This window comes from Leptopilina boulardi, unplaced genomic scaffold (assembly GCF_019393585.1).
Source record: "Leptopilina boulardi isolate dan_hultmark-lab unplaced genomic scaffold, ZJU_Lbou_2.1 LbouV2_87, whole genome shotgun sequence".
Lineage (NCBI taxonomy): Eukaryota > Metazoa > Arthropoda > Insecta > Hymenoptera > Figitidae > Leptopilina > Leptopilina boulardi.
The window spans coordinates 22,854-45,974 of NW_026138035.1; the positions used below are offsets into that span (position 1 = coordinate 22,854).

Here is a 23,121-nt window from a genome sequence, read left to right on the forward strand (position 1 = left end):
CATTATTTCTTTAAAAAGTGAACTTAGAGTTTAAACTGTGGAGAAAGCTCAATAATATACCTGCTGAATCACGATAGATTTTCGTTGAGCCAGGTAAATTAACAGCAGTGCTTAAATTTCTAAAATTAAAATTGCTGAATCACGATAGATTGTCGTTGAGCCAATTTTTAATTTTAAGAATAAGGCCCGTCTGCGAGCTGGCTCCAATTTAAATTCTATTTTCTTTGGGCGGACGTAAAATTAAATCGAACCTTGAACCGGCTGAGTCCCAATCGGTTGATCAGTACAGTGAGAAATTATTTAATAAATTATTTATAATTTATTAAATAATTTTTTGTTCTTAAAACCGGCCAGTCCGTACGGATTGTACCTGCGCCGCTTGTGTCTGATAGGGTACCGGTACCGCGTTTCGAGACGCGGAAATACGCATAACACCTTTCTTTCGTTTTGCCCGTTGATTGTGTGACGAGATCGCGAGAATTCTCCCTTCTCAACAAGCTCTCTCGACGGTAGTGTGTAAGAGAAATCTAGCCGTAAGTAATAAAAAACTGTATCGTTCCAAAAACATTATTCTTTACAAAAGAAAGCATATAATGTGTAATTTTTGCAATTTTTACTTTGATTTTTAATAAATTTTTGTAAACTAAAATTCCAATTGTTCTATTCAATCAAATAGACCTTTTTATTTGTGCTGTCAAAAATAGTGTGGATTTTCATCTCAAAGCTAAGAAACATTATTTACGATCTAAAGATTAAATTGGCAGTTTCGTCTTCTATCGGCGATATAATTAATCGAACCCACATAAAAATAAACATTATTAAGTTAAATGTTCATTTTGACTTTTAATGGCAACTTGGTTCCTCCGGCGAATAGAAAATTTTAAGTAATTGTTTAAAATTATAAAAATTAAATAATTAATTTTTCTCGTTCGTAACAAGTTGATGGTGGCAGCGGTGGGATTCAATTAAAAATAAAATCAGTGGAATTTTTATTTTCAATAATTTGGATTAAATTAAAAAAAAAAAAAAAAAAAAAAAAAATTTTTTTTTTTTATTTTTTTTTAAATTTCTAATTAAAGATAAATGCTTTCTCTTTAAAAACTCTGCCTACTCTTTCTACCTTATTTAAACTATTTTCAAGGCAGTGCTTATTGTTTGCACGCCTGACCTCTTTACTATTTTAGAAACTAGCAGTGCTTATTGTTTGCACGCTTGTTTCAACTATCTCTACTCTAATATTTCAGGGCAGTGCTTATTGTTTGCACGCCTGACTTCTATACTATTTTAGAAACTAGCAGTGCTTATTGTTTGCACGCTTGTTTCAACTATCTCTACTCTAATATTTCAGGGCAGTGCTTATTGTTTGCACGCCTGACTTCTATACTATTTTAGAAACTAGCAGTGCTTATTGTTTGCACGCTTGTTTCAACTATTTCTATTCTAATATTTCAGGGCAGTGCTTATTGTTTGCACGCCTGACCTCTTTACTATTTTAGAAACTAGCAGTGCTTATTGTTTGCACGCTTGTTTCAACTATTTCTACTCTAATATTTCAGGGCAGTGCTTATTGTTTGCACGCCTGACCTCTTTACTATTTTAGAAACTAGCAGTGCTTATTGTTTGCACGCTTGTTTCAACTATTTCTATTCTACTATTTCTTAAAAATGAACTTTGATAAAAATAAATAAATCTTTATGATAGAAGAATGGTCAAATCTAACTTTTAGTCATCTAAACCATACGACCATAGTAACAATAAATTCAGATTGTTTAAGGGAAAATTCTGGAGATTTTGTTTACGATCCTACTGTTAATTTCAATTTAATAGAAAGGAAAAATTTAGCATCATTCGTTCAGATTAATTATACAAAGTTTACGGAAAATGAAATATTAAGTATATTAGGATCGGTAAAAATTCCAATACTATGGAAAGAAATTAAATTCTGTATTGTTGACACAGGACTAAATTCAAAAGCTATCGGTATTGTAGGCAAATCGTTTATGAGTGAACTTAGTTTACCTATTCCGGAAAATCAGTAGCTTTCAAAAAAAAAATGTATTAAAATGAATTCTTCAAAAGGTAGACGTGGTGGTAAAAAACAAAAAAATTTTCGCGACGAGAAAACTCTCTCAGAAGAATTCGGTATAACAAAAATTGAACGCGATGACCTTCAAATTCGTGAAATAAAAAGTTTTGAAGAATTTTCGAAATTATTTGATTTTGTTCTTGAAAAAGCTGAGCAGATTATAAATAAGAAAATTTGTTGAATTTCTTCTCTTTCCAAATCCTATAAAGAAGTCACAGAATCTTAATTGATTTTTACCTGTAATCTTGCCGCTCGAGGTTTATTCCTTTGAGAGCTTGATTGTGTACTTCTTTCCTGAAATTTTTAAAGTTGTCAAAAGTGTCAAATTATATTAGAGCAATATAATTGCTCTAAAATAATCATCGTTCATAAGCGCAAAAATATTTACTTTGATGCTTTAGCTCGAGTAAGTATTCTGCAGCATTGAATATTTTGACGTTTAAAAATAAAAACCACATATTAAAAAGAAAACAAACATTTCTGTAAAATTGGTTCTTTATTTAAAATTTCTGCAAAAAGTAGATATTGAAGATGGAGTCTTAATTTTCAAGAATTAGTTTTCTTTCTCCAATATTCCAAATCCTAAAAAAAAACCTCAAAAAGAAGACGCGGAAATCTTAGTTGATTTACCTGCGACCTTGCCGCTCGAGGTTTATACCTTTGAGAGATTGGTTTTGTTCTTCTTTCCTGGTGCCCTTTTAATGTGCAAGAGTGCTAAAATTATATTAAAATAATGTAAATTGTTTTAAAATAATTATCGCTTAAACGCGCAAAAATAATTACTTTGCTGCTTAAAGCGCAAGTGATTATGCTGCAGCTTTAAGCATCTTGCTATGTTAAAAGAAATAAAAACAAAATAAATTTCTTAAAGTAAGATATTACTTATTTTAGAATTTATTTTGTAAAACTTTAATTGTATAAAGTTTTCCACTTTTCCTCAATGCCGAAAAACGGTAAAAATCAACAACCATCCTCTTCAAGGAATTCGAAAAGAGGTAAACGCGGATCGAGAAAACTAAAGCTCGTTACAAAACCATCTCTTTACCAAAATTTAGTAAACTCACAAATTGTAAATAGACCAGTAGCAAAAGTTAAACCAACTGTTAGAAATATACTAGAGCCGGTACTCGTTAATAACAACAATGAAAACATCGACATTTCGATTATAGATCTAACAATTGAAGAAGCTATAGAACAAAGAATTTTATCTCAGCAAGAGGAAATCAGACAAATTGAATTTGAAAATAATGATATCGATATAATAAATTAATGAATTCTTAATGGCGCCTTTACTTGATGATATACGTGTTTTATTTGGTCGTCCTACCGGAATTATATTTCAATCGCCACATTTAACCGGAAATAGAGTTAGATTATCGATTTTTCCAGGAACACCATACAATTATATTTCGGAAGAAGATTTGCAAGTAGAATTTCTTCATTTTACACAACCAGAAGATCACATAGTTAATAATACTCACTATAGAATAATCGGTCAAATGAATGTAGTTGCTTTCGGAACAACTGTGACTTTTCTGGTAATATCAAAAGATACACCCTTCAACCATCCTATAGTTACCGGTGTTATAGGAAATATAACAGGTCAAGTTTTAGGATTATTGCCCTAAAAATAATATACGAAAAGGGCAAATGTTTCCTAGACTAACTAGGGTAGCTTCCGGACTATCTAGCGATCAATGGTCAGAAATAAACGAGCGATTAGAGAACTTAGAACATCACAATCAACAGTTAGCTATTTATTGCAAATCCGTCTATTGTCATTTAGAAAAAATTGAAAGACGAATTAAATTTTTATCTTCATGGTTACATGCTCTTAGTGATTCGAACACAGCATTGGTAGATTCGGCTATTGAAATAAGAGAAAATTTAACAGAACAAGAGAATGTGATAAGAGATCTAATTGACGAATTTAAATCTCTAAGTATTAAAAAGGGCATTTAAATAATAGAATGAATCCTTTCTGGAAAAATTTAACATTCAATAATTCTGAAGAACAATTGACAATAATAGACAATAGGATTCAATCTTTTCTTGACGATTACCTTAGGATAGCACAGTATGCGTTCTACTTAAGAACTCAGTTGGAAATAGCCTATGAGATAGTAGATAACCTTACTGACAGAATTCGTGATGAAACTGATAGAGACATGCGTTTGAAGGATAATATAAAAGAAATAGAGCAATTATTATCGGATCTTAAATTGTAACAAAAGATAACAATAAAAGCGAAACAAAAATTATCCGCGGTGGCGAAATACAGACGATACTGCCAATTTTTTTTTTGCATATGATAATAATTTACGAATAAAAAAAAAAAAATAATAAGCACATTACATGTTTAAATAATGAATGCGTGATGGCTGAAGCCATTTCTTTAGTACCACCCGAAGAAGTACTAATTTTGTCTTCCGGTTTAAGATCAGGAAATGTTAAATTAAAAATCTCATCCGACATATATTACAATTTTATTTCAGAAGATGCCTTAATCGGTTATCAAAGAAGGTTTCCCCCATACTATTATCCGATTGGTAACGCTTATCATCTTATTTTAGGCGAAGTAAACTTGTTCTTTTCGAATGTGGCTCTGACATTTTACGTAGTATCATCTCAAAGTCCTTTACAAGGACCTTATGAGAACGGAATTTTAGGGTCATCAGGATTTAGTGCATTGAGACCTAATTAATTTTTGCGACAACCTGGCGAATCAATTAAGAAAATCTTTATACCATAAAATAATATTTAATAGAGACAATACCATAATCAAAATGGCTGACGAAGACCCTCCTGCCCATCATAGCGGTACGACTCTTACCGCGAATATTACAGCTCCCACTATTAACCCAAATACTAGTGCAGCTATGGCGTCCGTTTTAGAGTGTATGACATTACAACAAAGCACTTATCATATTCCACATTTTGACGGTAAAAATCCCTCGTTAAATGAATTTTTACAAGATGTGCTAAACGGTGCTGTATTCATAAGCGAAAACAGTGAATCGGCTTTTATAAAAGCAGTTCTTGGTAAATTAAAAGGACCTGCTCGAGAAAGTGTTAGAGATAAAACCTTTGATAGACTCGACGACCTTATTACTCACTTAAAAAAACGTTTTGCCTCTACAAAAAAATACCAATGGTACTTTGAAAGTATCATTAATTTGCGAATGAAACAAACGGAAACAGTCAGTGACTATAATGATAGATTACAAGGGTTAATTAGCGGTGCGAAACATGCCCTTGGAGAAAAGTATGGTGCACGTTATCGACGCGTTAACGATGATGATGAAGATAATGATATATCTGTTAGTGAAATTATGATCAAGCCAATAATTGACTGTGCCCTTGAAGCCTTCATAAGGGGTCTTCCTGAGGAAATGTCAATTTTCGTTGACACACGAAACCCGAGAAACCTATCCGAAGCTTTTGAACACGCGTTACGCGCAGAAGAAAGACAACGGTATTCAGAAAGATCTAGGTCATCATCCTATCACATTTCTCGTACAGGAAATATAGACCGACCACGTTCGCCAAGTCCATATTCGCGACAGTTAGAGATTGGAAACGAAAAAAGAACCCGCGAACTAATTCAGGATTCTCGGTCAGAAAAAGTAAATGCTGAAACAAACAAATCAAATCTGATTCAACTCACACCTGAACAATTGGCCCAGTTTTACAAATCAATGTGGCCTCAAAAATCTCAGTCTGTTCCATATCAATATCCACAGGCTGCGAAATACCCGCAGCAGATGCAATTTCAAGCACCTGTTCAAACACCGCAGGTGATGTCACCATATAGAGGTGGCAACACACCCCCAAGGTCATTATCACCAGGACCTCAAACTAATTTAAACTCCCAACAGACTCGCCGCTCAGACGCGGTGGCGAGTCCGATCCTCCAGCGTTCGAAAACGGTACACTTCGCGGAGAATTCAGTAAAATCCTTAGAGTCGGAATTAGGAACGAAGACTCCCCAGTAGTCGAATTGACTGCTCCCGAGTTTAGACATCCAAAAATCAAATTTTTAGTTGATCCTGGATCAGATACTAATTTGATTAAACTGAATGCTCTGGACCCGGAACTAATAATTGCAGTCAAAAACAGCGCTGAAATTACAGGAATAACAAATCATTCCGTTAAGACTCTGGGAACTATCGAACTTACAATTCAGAAAAATCCAGTCGAATTCCACGTGGTTAAAAATAATTTTCCGATATCCACATCAGGTATTTTAGGAAGACCTTTTCTTCGTCAAGAGCAAGCTCAAATATCGTTTCGACATAATGCGTTAGTTACAATCTCGGATCCTATAACTCCTATACCCTTCGTAGATTTAGAATCACAAGAATCGAAAAAAAATTTGAAACCTGAAATTAAACCATTTGCTCGAATTCTCAGAATTAAAGCGAGGACTAGACAACCAATCGCGATCGACGTTTCTAACAAGGGCCTAAAAGAAGGTTATTTACCTCTAGTACCTACACCCGAAGGACTTTACCTTGGTGAAGCAGTGGTTACCAATACCAATGGTGTATGTCATGCAGTGGCTATCAATACCACTGAAGAGGATATTGATCTTGAACTAACTCCACAAGAATTAATACCTTTTGATTTCTGCAAGTTTCCTGGAGAAGAATTAACAGATTCGGAACTAGAGGAACTTCAGGATCAAAATGTTAATGGTTATTCTGATAGAGTTATAAAGGTTAAAAATGCCCTTTACGTTTCACATCTGAGCCCTGAAGAAAGAAAAGTTGTTTACGGTTGGGCAGAAGACTATGCTGACATTTTCTACTTGAATGGGGAACCTTTGTCATGTACCCATTTAATTCAGCATAGAATTCCAACAAGAGATGACAAAGTCATCACTAGAAAACAATACAGGTGTCCTCATGAAGCTCGAGAACAAATGGATCTGCAGCTCCTAAAACAATTGAGCTGTGGAATCATTGGTCCTTCGACTTCACCATACAATTCCCCAGTTCTTATCGTTCCCAAAAAACTCGATGCTTCGGGTCAAAAGAAATGGAGAGTTGTTGTAGACTATAGGAAACTAAACGAGCAAGTTATAGGTGACTCTTTCCCGTTACCCCATATAAATAGCCTGCTCGAAAAATTGGGCACTGCGCGGTATTTTACAGTTTTTGATCTAGCCATGGGTTTCCATCAAGTAGAAACACACCCTGACGATAGGATTAAAACAGCTTTTTCTACCGGCAACGCTCATTACGAATATAAGCGTATGCCCATGGGAATAAAGAATGCCCCTCCTACATTCCAACGATTATTAAATAACGTTTTAAACAGTATGCTTGATACGGAAGCTCTCGTATATTTAGATGATATCATTATTCATTCCGACACTTTAGAAGAACATGATAGAAGAGCTAGACGGCTTTTTAATCGCCTCCGTGAAGCAAACTTAAAATTACAACCTGACAAATGCGAATTTCTAAAAACGGAAGTAGCATATCTCGGTCATATAATCGGTCCAGAAGGGGTAAAACCTAATCCTAATAAAATAAATGCGATAAGGAATTTTCCCCATCCTACCACTATCAAGGAACTTCGAGGATTCCTTGGATTAACCGGTTATTATAGGCGATTTATACAAGATTATGCAAAAATATCAAATCCATTAACAGACCTCTTAAAGAAAGAAACTGTTTGGAAATGGACTGATGATCAGGAAAAAGCTTTTCGTCAACTCAGGAACCATCTTTGTAAAGAACCTATTCTACAATATCCTGATTTTACGAAAACTTTTAAGTTAACTACCGACGCATCTGAGCGTGCAATAGGTGCTATTTTAACTCAAGAATGCGACGGAATCGATTTACCCGTGGCTTATTTTTCAAAGGTCATAAATAAAAATGAACAAAAATATCCGAAAGCGGAAAAAGAATGCCTTGCGATCCTATATGCCGTAGAAAATTTTCGACCTTATCTATATGGTCGAGAATTTATTCTAGCTTGCGATTTCGAACCGATACACTGGATGAGTTATATTGAAAATCCAGGTGCGAGATTACACAGGTGGAGGCTACGTCTTCAAGATTACGTGTATAAATTCGAGTACAAGCCAGGTAAAATTAACAGAATTGTAGAAGCATTATCAAACAGTCCCATAAAAGAAAAAGACAATCAAAGCGACGTGACGACGGACGCAGATACAGATAAATCTACATCCTCGAACCTTAGTGCAAAAAGTGAAACTCTTAATCCTGATCAGATTCCAATGAACGTGTTAATAGATAAGAAACAATCCGTGCAATATCGAGCCTTACCCATAACGCGAAGCGAATCTAGCAAGAAGGATAATAAGGAAAAGTGCGCGAAAAAGGATTCTTCAAATAGTGAAAAGCCCTCTACTTCTGCAAGGTATAAGGAAAGGCCAAAAACAAATATTTTGAATCCTAATTATAAAAGAACCTTAAGTGATCCATCACAAGTTGTAAGAATGCGAAGACCCCTCCCTAAAACTCTCATAAAATCAACGATTCCTAAGCAACCCCTCTCCACAGGTAAAAATCCGCCGGGTCGACCTAAAGGTAGTACCAAGAGAGATGAACGAAAGGATCAAACATTTACCTTACCTCGAGGTACTAAAAATCTCGTCGATCCGAACGAGAGTTGTATTGCAAAAAGGCTAACTAGAGGAAGGGAAATTCCAAATCCAGAAACCCCTGTTTCTAGTGAAAAACCATCATCTTCTAGCGAAATAACAACAGATGAGGAATTAAATGAAGATTCTGATCCCCCAGTTTTCAGAAAAAGTCATAGCGGTTTCCCTAGTGTAGAAATAACCCCAAAACAGAAACAGGCGAGTCCAAAAATAGTAGGTTCCGAGGATCAAATTCAAACCACTATTCCTCTGTTCTCCCCAGCGAAAAACACTTATACAGACGTTTATGTAGATGGCGCCTGTAGTTTCAACGGAAGTGGAGAACCAAGAGCTGGAATAGGTATTTGGTTTGGTCATAATCATCCCTTAAATATTTCTCAGCGATCCAAGGGTCGACAAACAAACAATGCAGCTGAAATAGAAGCAGCAACTGTAGCCGCCTTAAAAGCTCAAGAAGCAGGAATCCAAAATCTGAGGATTAACACCGACTCAAAATTCTTAATTCAAAGTGTTACGGATTGGATCCCAAAATGGAAACTAAACCAATGGAAAACTAAGGAAAATAAACCTGTTAAAAATCGCATTGCCTTTGAAAAATTAACAAAGGCTTTAGAACCCTTAAACGTTGTCTGGGAACATATACCGAGCCATCAAGGCCTAACTGGTAATGAAATGGCCGATCAATTAGCAAAAGAAGGTGTCAATAAAGAACAAATCATGGACGATTTTGAAATCGAAGAAGAAAAAGAGGAAGAAATTTGTGATCTTGAAAATGTGATTATTAATATTGCTCCCCAACCGATTGGAAGCACAGAAGAAGAATCAGACGTCAAAGTGTGGAAAGTAAAAAGTGGGTTAGAAAAATCATTTCAGCAATTTGACAAGTCAATGCAAAATAGAGGATTCGATCAAACTAACCTAACATTAGCATGGGACCACGAAGGAATGGATAAAGAATTTACTCGTCCAGAATTAACGCATGTATCGGAAGGTGAAAATGACGAAGAACTCCTTGATACTCTAGAAGCCCTGGATCCATGCCAAAATAGTGATGTCGAAGATGATGCATTCACAGAAAGGATAAGAAAATTTTTGGACAATTACAACAAGCGCCAAGTTTCAAATGTTGAAATAGAAAATTCGCCGCGACCTTCGCCTACATTACCTGCTAAACAAATTGAAGGAAGACAGAGTACAGTACGTTTCAGGGACGATCCAGATGTCATGCATTCCCCCGCTAAGGATTATTCCCAATGGCAAGGATCAATATTTCAAACACCTGGATTTTCCGTCATTCCTGATGCTCAATCTACTCCATTTGTCTACATGAAAACAAATGGTTCAAAAATGGGAAAAAAATCTAGTGTTGTGCCACGCCGACTACAGGAAAAAACTAATGATAATGTGTCGGGAACAAAGTGTACACCCATAGAAAAATCTTCCAAAGGTGTAGGTATTCCGTATTATGATTCCCCATCTTTTTCTGATACTTGTGACGACAATGACTTTAAAATAACGAAAGACGTGTTGACTAAAAATAACGTAATTCAAAAATGGTCAGAACCATTAACATATGAAAGAGACAATTATGCTCATTTCATGTCAGAAGATTGTGAACCAGTTGATGCTATTTCAAAACTTTTAGTGGCAACCGAGAGAATCGATCTTCAAGAACTGCAGGAAAAACGACCAAAAATAGGTCAGATACTTATTACCCCTAGTGGACGATATTGTACCTATTCAATAATTGTTAAACAAAGACATTATGACGAAATTGACTGGCGAAATGTAATTCTAGGTTTGAAAAATCTTAAATTAGCTTTGAGCCGAGATACTCGATCTACATGTCGTATGGCAAATACAGGTGATTTGTTAGGTTCCCTTCCCCAAGGTAAAATGACAGAATTATTAACAAAAATATTCCGCGGTGGCGATATCATTATGATATTGTGCCACGGAAAAATTGAAGTTCCACCCCCAGAATTGAGGCCAAAAATTATTTCGGAATATCACGAAAGTCTACTAGCAGGTCACAAGGGGATAACGAAGACATATAGACGAATTAGAGAACGCTACCTTTGGCCTCGAATGCGAGATGAAATAACAGAATTTATACGAGGATGTCAGAGTTGCCTTCAAAATAAATTAGTTAGAGCTCGTACTCGTGAACCAATGATAATAACCGATACTCCTGCAGGCCCTTTTGACAAAGTATCCCTAGATACCGTAGGAAAGTTACCTACTACTCCAAATGGGAATCGGTATATTCTCACTATGCAAGATAATTTCAGTAAATATTGTATAGCAGTCCCTATTTCCGATATAAAAACAACCACAATCGCTCATGCAGTAGCTACTCATTTATTCTCTCAGTTTGGAGCGCCTAGATGTGTTCTTACTGATCGAGGAGGAAGTTTTATAAGTTCACTCATGAGAAAATTGGAAAGAATTTTTGGAGTTAAACAAATAACCACTTCTGGCTACAGACCTCAAACCAATGGAGCATTAGAAAGAAGCCATATTGAGCTGACAGATTTTATTAAACATTATGCTGAGGATTTTGACGATTGGGATCGTCTTTTACCTTTTGCGATGTTTAATTATAATACATCAGTTCACGAGGCAACTAATTTCACTCCTTACGAGTTGGTTTTCGGAAAACTAGCAAGAATTCCAAGTTCATTTCCCCAAGGACCAGAGCTTGAGACTTATGGATCCTATTTAAAAGAACTTATAACTAGAATGAGCGAAATTCAGGGAATAGCTGCCAAAAATCTTGTCCAAGCGAAACTAAAGTCTAAAGAATATCATGATAGGACTGCCCGCCCTCTAAAAGCGAAAATTGGCGACAAGGTGTTCGCGTATAAAGAAATCCGAGCGAATAAATTCGATAAGAGAGCCGAAGGTCCTTATACCGTAGTAGGATTTACTCAAAATAATAATGTAATCCTAGAAGATGAAAATAACGAGAGATTTTCAAAACATAAAGATAAATTAATGATGGCATATTGTTAATTAAAATCTTTCTCTTTTATCAGGTTGTGAAGAGATTGAAGCAAACTGTGTAAGGAGTACAAAAAAAAAAAAAAAAAAAAAAAATCAATATGTACTTAAGCGTTGAAAATGCCACCTGCCAATTTTGAGGATGAAATAGTGTTAAATGGAGAAGAATATATAACGCTGATGTCCCCAGATTTAATTGTAGACGAAATAGACGTATTACTATCTCTAAAAACAAAACACAATTTTATTTCTGTAAATCTTCTAAACGTGGAATATGAAAATATTAGTCATTCTATAGAGAAGATAGGAAATGAATTTCTTTTAGTAGTTGGAAGTGTAGAATTAGAAGTTAACGGTGATAAAATTTTCTTTCTAGTTATAGACCCTAATACGGAATCATCTTTTCAATTTAATTCTGCAATAATTGGAACTAAAACTGCTATAACATTAGGATTAGTTTCAAACCTAACTGTAGAATATTATCTTCAACATCCCGTTTAATTATTAGGTATATATATATATATATATATATAACTCAAAATGAGTGAATTTTTAGAAGTCTTGCTTCCCAATGTAGAAGATGTCCCTATTTCGGAAATTAGTCGGAAAAATCCACCATTAATTATCAAAAGATTATTAAAGGATTTCGAAAAATCATGGAAAATCCCAAGAACACTAGCTAATTTAGCATATAATGCCATATTGCTAGATTGTCTAAAAACTGCTCAAAATATTCGTGATGTTAGAGTTGCTGGTCAAACAATGATCATTTATGATGAATCCGACAATGAAATTCTCGAATCATTGACAGTAAAAGTATTTTCTGGACAAAGGACAATATTTCGATTAAAATCTGGTTTTATTTGTCTATATCCCAATCTCTATGCTATTCTAAGATCTATTAAAATCATAGATCCAAAAAGCCTTTTGTATAATTATGTAGTGTATGTTATTCTAAGCAGTAATACACTCACTCTTCAAATAGGTTTAGATATGGGTTTTTCTTCCTGGATATATTATCTAATAAACAACATGAATTGTTGTTTTAGGCCTTTACAATTTCTACCAGATGGTCAATGCTTACACGTCTCTTTCCCATTGTCTCTCCCATTCAAGACACCTATCCACAAAGCTAGGAAAAATAAACTAAACAAAATAGGAATAACTGATTTTCATGAAATACCTATAAATAGGAGATTTACAAGTTGTTTGTGTTCATGTTTTGATTTACCACCATTGTTTAAAGAAGCAGAAGAGTCAAAATATCAAATTATAAACATACCCTATCCTTGGTACTTAAAAGATGATTTCGAATATATAGACCATAATTTCATAGAACGTTACAATGAAAATGACTGGCGACAATCTACTATAGAAAGCTTGTTCGAAACTCACTTCAGGAAAGCGTTAGTCGTTGGAGGGCATTTTCGAACTATTACCTATTACGAAAAGGAACTCGGGATGTCAGATACGCATGTACGACCAAACGAGTGTGAATAGTATCAGTCCTAATGTCAGTATGTATTGGAGAAATTCAAATACAAACACTGTTTTCATTTAAATTCAATTCTAACATTTATTTCTTCTGTAAAAATAGGAGGTCTAAAACCCCATTCAATAAAAACTATCTGGAATATTTCACCACGGCAAAGAAAGGATGGAAATTCCACTAATAGGAGGCATTTTAGATGTGAAAAACTACATCGCCATTGGATTCAAGGTTATACTATTGCTATTGATGCTGATCCTGTCTCGCAATATCTACCTATGCTATCGAAAGATATCTAGCAGACGTAGAAGAAACAACAATTTTCCACCGCCTCCTCCACCTGCGCCTCATGTGATGCTCCAGGACAGAGTTGCTTTTGACGTCTCTGTCTGAATAATAGTCGATGCTGAATCCTGCTGCTCCTTCCAAAATTAAATGTGTCCTGCATCAGATCCAGCAAAAGACCCAGATTTCATTCCCGTTCAACAAAAGAGTCATACCATTGAAAAATTATCTTCAGTAGCTAAAAGAAAATTTATAATTACTCTCACGAAACTTTTAATTAAAATCAAAAACAATATTATAAAACTATACAAACCATCATCAAACAGGAAACCGAAGCCAATTTTTCAAAAAGAAATCCTACAAAAATAAAATAATAAGAAAAAGCAAAACAATAATGAATTAAGTGAATATTAACTATACGAACCAGTGCATATAATTTTCATCTTGTCAACATTCATCAACAATGCAGCGAGTTTTTGTTTGTTTTTCTACAAATAGTCCCAAAAATTATCCAAATACGATGCTGAACTCTACAACAAATTCCAGTTTTCCCCATTCAAAATAAAATATACGAGTCCCAGTTCTCTCCATCAATAAAAGAATCTCCGTGTGCCAAGTGTAGTTTAATAAAGAAAATGGCCTCTCAGTTCTAAAGATGTGAGTGGTAAAAATTGTGATCAGTGCAACGATATTTTGAAATGTTGACTACATGCGATGAAATTCTAAAAAAATAACTATGGTTAAAACAAGTAAAAGACAAAATTATTTTTTATATATACATGTATGATTCTTATACTCACTCTAATTGCTGCTACAGTCATACCCTAAGTTTAAATTTTCAGTTAAAAGAAACAAAAGCAGGGAAATTTTACTGGAAAAGGAGATAAAAAGTAATTAAAATGTTCTTTAAAGCAAACGTCATTTTTGCTATTAAAATATATATATATATATTTCCTCTCTTTATATGAGAATATGAGTGAATAAATGTATGTGAATGAATATATATGAATGAATAAATGTATGTGAATGAATATATATGAATGAATATGTGCGAATGAATATTTGTGTGTTGATGGTATATGTATATATATATATATAAAGTTTACAAATATAAAAATACAAACTATTCTTATCTATATGTGTTTAAAAAAAAAAAAAAATATATAAATATAATAATATATATATGTATATATATATATATAGTAAACTATAAACAAATAATAAACTTATTAATTATCAATTTAAAAAAAAAAAAAAAATAAAATAAAAAAAAAAAATAATAACAGTAAAATGATAAAAAAATAAAAAAAAATAGGGGGTAACAATAATAAACTTATAACTATTAAATAAAGCTAATAAAATAAAATAAAATAAAAATATGATATGTACAAAAATGTGTATATACATTAATCGTCGCTGCCATAAATAACGCGATACTCGACTCGGGCCCCCGTCGAATCAATTATTCGCATTTGAAGAATTACGCATAGTAATTCTTCAGAGGGGTTAGTAGGCCCAAAACACCAATCTAAAACGAAAAAGAAAGAAGACGGGAATTACATATTAAACATTTGAACATGTGCACGTATATGTGTATGTGTATGTATATGTGTGTATGTATGTATATATATATATTTACTAACATGGAGGGGGTGCGTCAGATTCCTCCTGATAAATTATGCGGTAGTCTGCATTTTCATTATCCTCCCCCCTTAGTTTTACTTTCAACAAGACCCCAATCACTTGCTCAAAACTACGGAGCTCAGGAAGGAGCTCAGGAAGGGGCTCTTGACGGCGCAGGAATGGTACCCAACCTAACCAATTAATAAACGATATATGACAAGCGATTAATAAATAAAAATAGTTAAAAATACTAATAAATAAAAAAAAAAAATTTCTTACCATCATTATCCTCTAACACAAGGTCGGGAGGAGTCCTACTCCCGCCCAAGCCTCGAGCTGCATGACCATCACCTGTAAAATAAAAATTTGAATAAATGTAAGTATGAATGTTAGAAAAAGGCGCACAAATGTGATATAAAAAGTTTATAAAGATAAAAATATCTTACCATTATCCACCCACGAAAAGAGATCGGGCATATCGGGCGGAGTTATACTCCGACCCAAAGCTTGGGCTGCAAAACCATAAGCTGTAATATAAAAATTGAATGAATAAAAGTATGAATGTCAGAAAAGACGTACAAGTGTTATACAAAAATTTATATAAGGATACATGTAATGATAAAAAAACATACCGTTATCTGCCCAACAAACAAGCTCGGGCATATCGGGGGGAGTCAAAGCCCTTGCTCCCTGAACATCATCTGTAAAAAAAAAAATAATAATAATGTTAATATAAACCCAAATGTGTATTTAATATATAATATTCATGACTCACCTTCGACAAATATGTCATCTCCTAGTGACTCTATGTCACTCACATCTGGAGACGTAACATTCTCCGATTCGTCTTCTTCTTCTGCCTCATCTGTAAAAAAAAAAAAAAAGAAAAATGTATATATATGCATATATAGGAACCCATAATTATGTATATGTTTTTCATCTAAAAAAAGAGGTTTTGTTACCTTCTAAATCTTCTTCGCAATTTCGTGACTCAATGTCACTTACATCCGGAGATGTAACATCTTCATCAGCTCGATCTATAAAAACTAAAGTATTAATATGCATGTCTAAAATTTATACACGTATGGGCTTTACGTTAACAATATCCTACCTGTTATAGGCAGATCATCACCTGCCAGGCCATTCTCTTCAGGCCAATCTTCACCTACCGGTTCCTCCACTAAAAATCCAGAATAAACCACAAAAATCAATAAATACAATTGAATTTAAAAATATTTCTCTAATATATATATATATATATATAATACTTACATGTGGGGGGCAAGATGTGCTCCTGACTGGGCGGGCGTGATGAGCCGGGGCTGCGATCGCGGGCTGCAATATTGCACCCGACCGTTATCCTTTCCTCCTCACCGCGCTCATCATCAGCATCGCTTGCACCTTCATATTCATTGGCCTTATACCAATGCCATCCGTCTGTAATTAAGTACAAATGTATATGTGTATGTGTATATATGTATATTTTTTCTTACCTTATTTTCTTATTCACAGTACTTACCCTCTTCAATCGTAAAGCGGTATCTAATACCGGTGTGGGAACACACAGCGGAAACCACCCCTCCTTCAGCTCTTGCTGTAAAAACTAACAAAATCTCTAGGTTATAAAGTTTTTTCGATTCATATATTAAAAAAAAAAAAAAAAAAATTTGATTGATGATAATAGTGCAATTATATGAAAATTTAAATAAAAATTATTACTAAAGTTTAATAAAAGTTTTATTAAATAATTGTAATTTATAAAAATTATCTAAAATTTAATAAAAATTAATAAAATTCTATTTTTATTGTTCAATAAACAATTTCTGTTAAATAATAAAAATTATAACAAAATTTATTAAATTTATTAATAAAGCGCAATTTTAGAATAATTAATAATTTTTGGTAAATTATAGAAAAATTACCTGTTAATTATAAAAATTGTTAAATAAATAAAAAAAAAAGGGGGCATAAAATAATTAAAATTTTGCAATAATAATGCAATTATTATTCTTCCTAATTCGAAATGATTTCAAGTCTTACATAGATTATATTATATTCATCTATATCGGATTTCCTCAAAATTTCTATATAGATTCTATACTGTTAAGCCTATATAGAAATCAAATAAAAACTCCATATAGATTGTAGAACATTTGACCTACGTAAATAATACATTTAAGTCCTATATAGATTCTACATACTATGGCCTACATAGCGCATATATATATATCTTCTATAGAGGTCCTATATTACTTAGCCTACATAGAGGGGATATAGTCAAGCGACAGATTGAGCATTTGTCATTAGATAGGCCGACCGACATAGATCCTACATTGAACCAACTTTAAATTTAATTTTAACAATTTTTCTTCAAAGTAATAAAAATTATTATTGAATTTCGTAAAAATTCGATAACTAAACAAAAATACGTTAAAATCAGATAAATTTTGGTAAATTTTTATTGTTAAATAAACAAAATTATGGAATAAATAAATAAAAATAAATTTTTAAACTTCATTTTCTTGTAGTTCGTATCAATACCGAAATTTGATTACCACAATGAGACACGAAATTTTGAGATCTAAAACATGTAAATCGAGATTGAAAATTTTTTTTCTCCAAATTCAAAACATTCGAAAATTTATATAAAAAGGTACTGCCAGATAAAATCCTAAATATCTCGTAAACTATAAGCCTAATTAAAAAATGTCATTGATTTCAAAAAAAAAAAAAATTTTCAATTTAAAAAAAAAAAAAAAAAAAAAAAAAAAAAAAAAAAATTACAATAAAAACAATGTAATAATTATTAAAAATTTGTTAAATAAATAATTTTTCTAAATATTTATAAAATTATTATTGAGCCGAATATTTATTAAATGCTTTAATTATTCTTGCTAAATTTTAAATTATTATTGGAGATTTGTATTAAATATTAAAAATTTGTTAAATAAACAATTTTTTTTTTAAGTTAACAAAAATTCCCATAATTCTTATTAAAATAAATATTTATTAAATAATTTATAATTCTTGGTAAATTTTTATAAAATTAACTAATTAAAAACAAAAAAGATAAATAAATAAATATAAATAAATAAATAAATAATAATATAATAATTATTAAAGAAATTGTTACAGAAATAAAATTTTATAATAATAATATAAGTATTATTAAAATTTAAATAATTATCAAAATTTTATTATATGTACCAAATTTTATTATTAAATTTTTGAAAATTGTTAAATAAACAATTTTTTATATGTATAAAAAAAAATTGTTGCTAAAAATTTATAACATTAAATAAATTTATTAAATAAACAAAACTTAGTAAACTTAAATTTTTTTTTACGAAATTTCTATTAAATAAATAATTAATTAATAATTAATTAGTTAACTAATACATGTTGTTTATTAAATAAAAATATAGGAGAAATTCATTCATAAAACTCAGTATATGCACTGTGCATTTAAATCCTATATTGTGGTCACTATGTTCAAACCGTAAGCATGTATACTCTCTATATATATATATATATATATATATATATATACTGTGTACAAGGCATGAGCTGTGGCGCCGAGCTGTCTGTACGCGCACCCATCTAAATAGATGGTACCCATGCCTAATAGCACTTTGAATATATGAACCAAGACAAAAAAAATGCAATTTTAAATGTCAATTTATTTTTACGAACAAAGAATTTTTTATATAAAACATCAATAATAAAGTTGAAAATAATTACTTATTCTAATCAATTTTAATTTTACATTTACAAAATATTTTGATTAAGTAATTTTATATTGCTAATAAATTATAAACAATTAAAATTTTAAAGAAAGTTAAAAAAAAAAAAAAAAATTATATATATTAATTATAATCGATTGTTAATAATTAAAAATATTAATTATATTTAAATTATGTACAATGTATGTTATTAATTTAATTAATAAAAAAAAAAAAAAAAAAAAAAAAAAAAAAGAAAATTAAACAAATATAATAATAGTAATAATAATATATTTTAGTTTTAATTTTAAAATATTTTTTTGTAATATAATGTGTCTGGGTTCATATTATGATCATCGCGCTGGAACTGTGTATACATGTATATCTATATATGCTGTCATCAAGTGTAAGATGCGGCGCCGCATCGACTATATACATACCCCTCCAAGAGCATGGAATATACATTTGATAGCATTTAGAAAGCAAATTCAAAATTATGAACGATTTTCATTTTGAAATATTTTTAAATTGTTTAATTAATATTTAATGATCAATAATAATTATTATTATAAATTAATAACAAAAATTATTAATTTTATTTGAAATCTATAAAAAAAATAATAATAATAATAAATAAATAAAATTTTTATTATAAACAAAATTAAAATTATTAAATAATTATTAAGATAAATAAATTAGGTTAAAAAAAAAAAAAAAAAAAAAAAAATTTTTTATAATAATAATAATTATTATCTATTTTTAAAAGGATGTGTGTATTTGTTTACCGAGAATGAGATATATTTATCGATTGTTATAAACAATCAATAAATAATTCAATAATAGTAAAAAGAAATAAAAAAATAGAAAATCTTGAAACTTACTAAACCTCTCCATAAATTCTCTGCTGTTTTCCGCATTTCCAGCCATTTTTTTTTACTCTCCACCCGCACTTTTACACTAATTGTTTTTTTTTAAAAAAAAAAAATAGTTTTTTTTTAAAGTTTTTGCACCACCCGCACTTTTACACTAATTGTTATAATAAAAAAAAAAATATAGTCTTCCAAAGTTTTTGCACTATTCGCACTTTTACAATAATTGTTTAAAATAAAATCCTCCGATATCCACTAAAATTGTTCAAAATAAAATAATCCCAGAGATTTTAAATTTCACAAGCGCACTTGATCACTTCACGAAATGAACTGATTTGTATCAGCACAAAGACATTGATACTGGGTCCTATACTGTAGCAGTGCTTAGAAGAGTCACCAAGTAGACACAATATTTAGATTATATGTCGATATACAAAGTATAAGGAATGCTGTGGTCGAGACCATGAGTTTTCGGGGACGAAAACGGAAAAATCCGCGGTGGATTGTTACGAACTATCGTAACGAAATTATAAATAAAAGATAAATAAAATGATAATAAATAATTTCAAGAATAATTGAAAATTATTTAAGAATAAAATCTCCAAGTCGATGCCACAATGTATATAGGCATGTAATTTGAATCCCCGATAATCGCGCGCGTTGAGTGATACTCCACACACACAGTCTTATATTCTCGTTGCTTCTAAAAATGTATCTATGACTATGATATTATAATATAACTTTGTTAAACTGTTATATTATAATATATTATTTTATTCTATCTTATGTTATATTATTCTATATTATGATTTATACTATATTATATTATGCTATATTATAAACTATATTAATTATCTAATACCAATATTCAAGCTTGAATATTATAAATATATGCATGAAAAATATAATATAGTGTACTTACCTTATATAAAGATACTAAAATATTATTATAAATAAAACAATTATACTTTACTCATTTTTATTAGTAATTTGCAGTAATTAATTAATTAACAATATGCAAATTATTGTTAATTCATGATTTTTTTTATTAATAATGATAAATCGTATTATTATCATTGTTAATTACATTTACTAAAATTAATATTAATAATTAATCATAATTATTATTATAAACAATTGGATATATTACCAATACTATTTTTCTACTTATTAGAATCATCATTATCAAATATTATTTCAAAGAATATGCATTGTATATGCACGTATGCGTGTGCATTATTTTTATCGTGTGTACGTGTGTTCATAGTATGCCAAAGTGATATGCATAGATATGTGTATACATTGTTTGGTTGCACATTTCTACGCATATTATAGTAACCAACAATAATGTGATTATTATATTGCAATTATTATATTTACGAAAATGTATTATTTTATAAGAAGGGAGAAGAATCGCATATGTCAATTCTATCTATCTTTCTCTCTCTTTCTCACGCGTTCAGGTGCAATGAGTCTCGTAGCGTGGATGCGGTACACACAGACACGGACTCCCCATAGCCTGCGTAACGCATATGTGTGAGGCGCTTGAGGAGTATCGCGCGATGCAAACACTGCCTTCCTTCCCCTATTCTTTTCCTTATAATACCTTCAAATTAAAAAAAAAAGGGAAATAAAGATAGAATAATTGTTGATAGCTTAAATTGGAACATGTCACATTTTCCAAGCACATATAAACTCGCAACAATTAAGATTTTATTTTAAGAGGGTCAATTTTGTAAAAAAAACAAAATGCATATAAAAAAAAAAAAGAGAAGAAAATTTTTGAGACATGTATGTCGTGCATATATGTATGTGTACTAAGGTAAATGTACGTGTGTATGCGTAAAATGTATATGCATATATAAAAAAGGAAAATAGTTTCATTTTTAATATGAAAACGATAATCTGTGCAGAACTATGACCGCTCTGGAATTCAACAAAGGTTGCGAGTTATACTTTATTAAAAACACATATATACACTTACACATATGGAGATGTGCAGTTCCAATAGTGTCAACAAAGAAAAGAATAACAAGAATCATGGGTTCTGAGAATATCGATGGACGATGATCTAAGTTTTCTTATCGATACCCCTGAAACCCCCAGAATCCTTCTACCCCTGATTCACTAATCCCACTAAGTGCATCTCGCGATGCTCTTTATAAGCAGAAGCTCATAGGGCCTCATTGCCTATTCGTCTTCAGTCAATCACTTAGTACGTGTTACTGATTTTTGCATTATTTCTTTAAAAAGTGAACTTAGAGTTTAAACTGTGGAGAAAGCTCAATAATATACCTGCTGAATCACGATAGATTTTCGTTGAGCCAGGTAAATTAACAGCAGTGCTTAAATTTCTAAAATTAAAATTGCTGAATCACGATAGATTGTCGTTGAGCCAATTTTTAATTTTAAGAATAAGGCCCGTCTGCGAGCTGGCTCCAATTTAAATTCTATTTTCTTTGGGCGGACGTAAAATTAAATCGAACCTTGAACCGGCTGAGTCCCAATCGGTTGATCAGTACAGTGAGAAATTATTTAATAAATTATTTATAATTTATTAAATAATTTTTTGTTCTTAAAACCGGCCAGTCCGTACGGATTGTACCTGCGCCGCTTGTGTCTGATAGGGTACCGGTACCGCGTTTCGAGACGCGGAAATACGCATAACACCTTTCTTTCGTTTTGCCCGTTGATTGTGTGACGAGATCGCGAGAATTCTCCCTTCTCAACAAGCTCTCTCGACGGTAGTGTGTAAGAGAAATCTAGCCGTAAGTAATAAAAAACTGTATCGTTCCAAAAACATTATTCTTTACAAAAGAAAGCATATAATGTGTAATTTTTGCAATTTTTACTTTGATTTTTAATAAATTTTTGTAAACTAAAATTCCAATTGTTCTATTCAATCAAATAGACCTTTTTATTTGTGCTGTCAAAAATAGTGTGGATTTTCATCTCAAAGCTAAGAAACATTATTTACGATCTAAAGATTAAATTGGCAGTTTCGTCTTCTATCGGCGATATAATTAATCGAACCCACATAAAAATAAACATTATTAAGTTAAATGTTCATTTTGACTTTTAATGGCAACTTGGTTCCTCCGGCGAATAGAAAATTTTAAGTAATTGTTTAAAATTATAAAAATTAAATAATTAATTTTTCTCGTTCGTAACAAGCCTCTAGCACGTCGGATTTTCCAGGTAGAAATTTTCAAAAACTGACAAAAACGTGATTTTTGGGACTTTTACCCCCACTTTTCTTAAAATTCTGACGTGATGGGAGATTTTCGTTGCCAGACTTAATTACTCCCACACCCTTTGAGCTAGACTGATTTTCTTTTTTTTTAAGTTTTGTAAAAGAAAAAAGAAGTTTAATGGCTTTTATTTTAACTCGACAGAGTAAAAAA

At 31.6% G+C, this 23,121-nt stretch overlaps 2 protein-coding genes across 2 annotated transcripts; one reads left to right on the forward strand and one right to left on the reverse strand.

The window, feature by feature from the left end:
* Window positions 1-8,515: 8,515 nt before the first annotated feature.
* LOC127290827 (uncharacterized) lies at window positions 8,516-11,749 on the forward strand. Its single transcript, XM_051319642.1, has one exon. It carries the CDS (start codon window positions 8,562-8,564, stop codon window positions 11,739-11,741), a length of 3,180 nt encoding a protein of 1,059 aa, XP_051175599.1. The 5' UTR covers window positions 8,516-8,561; the 3' UTR covers window positions 11,742-11,749.
* A 3,028-nt stretch (window positions 11,750-14,777) lies between these two features.
* LOC127290828 (uncharacterized) lies at window positions 14,778-20,607 on the reverse strand. The gene is made up of 7 exons (XM_051319643.1): window positions 19,730-20,607; window positions 16,646-16,729; window positions 16,399-16,563; window positions 16,238-16,306; window positions 16,089-16,163; window positions 15,902-15,991; window positions 14,778-15,827 (listed from the first exon to the last, which is right to left on the reverse strand). Exons 1-7 carry the CDS (start codon window positions 19,773-19,775, stop codon window positions 15,691-15,693), a joined length of 666 nt encoding a protein of 221 aa, XP_051175600.1. The 5' UTR covers window positions 19,776-20,607; the 3' UTR covers window positions 14,778-15,690.
* Between the last annotated feature and the right edge of the window lie 2,514 nt (window positions 20,608-23,121).

Coding starts and splice junctions, on each gene's coding strand:
- LOC127290828 (XM_051319643.1), bottom strand. CDS start 19,775: ATGGCTGGAAATGCGGAAAACAGCAGAGAATTTATGGAGAGGTTTA. Junction 16,730..19,729: donor AGAATTTATGGAGAGGTTTA/GTAAGTTTCAAG, acceptor AGATTTTGTTAG/TTTTTACAGCAAGAGCTGAA. Junction 15,992..16,088: donor TTGCGAAGAAGATTTAGAAG/GTAACAAAACCT, acceptor TTTTTTTTACAG/ATGAGGCAGAAGAAGAAGAC.
- LOC127290827 (XM_051319642.1), top strand. CDS start 8,562: ATGCGAAGACCCCTCCCTAAAACTCTCATAAAATCAACGATTCCTAAG.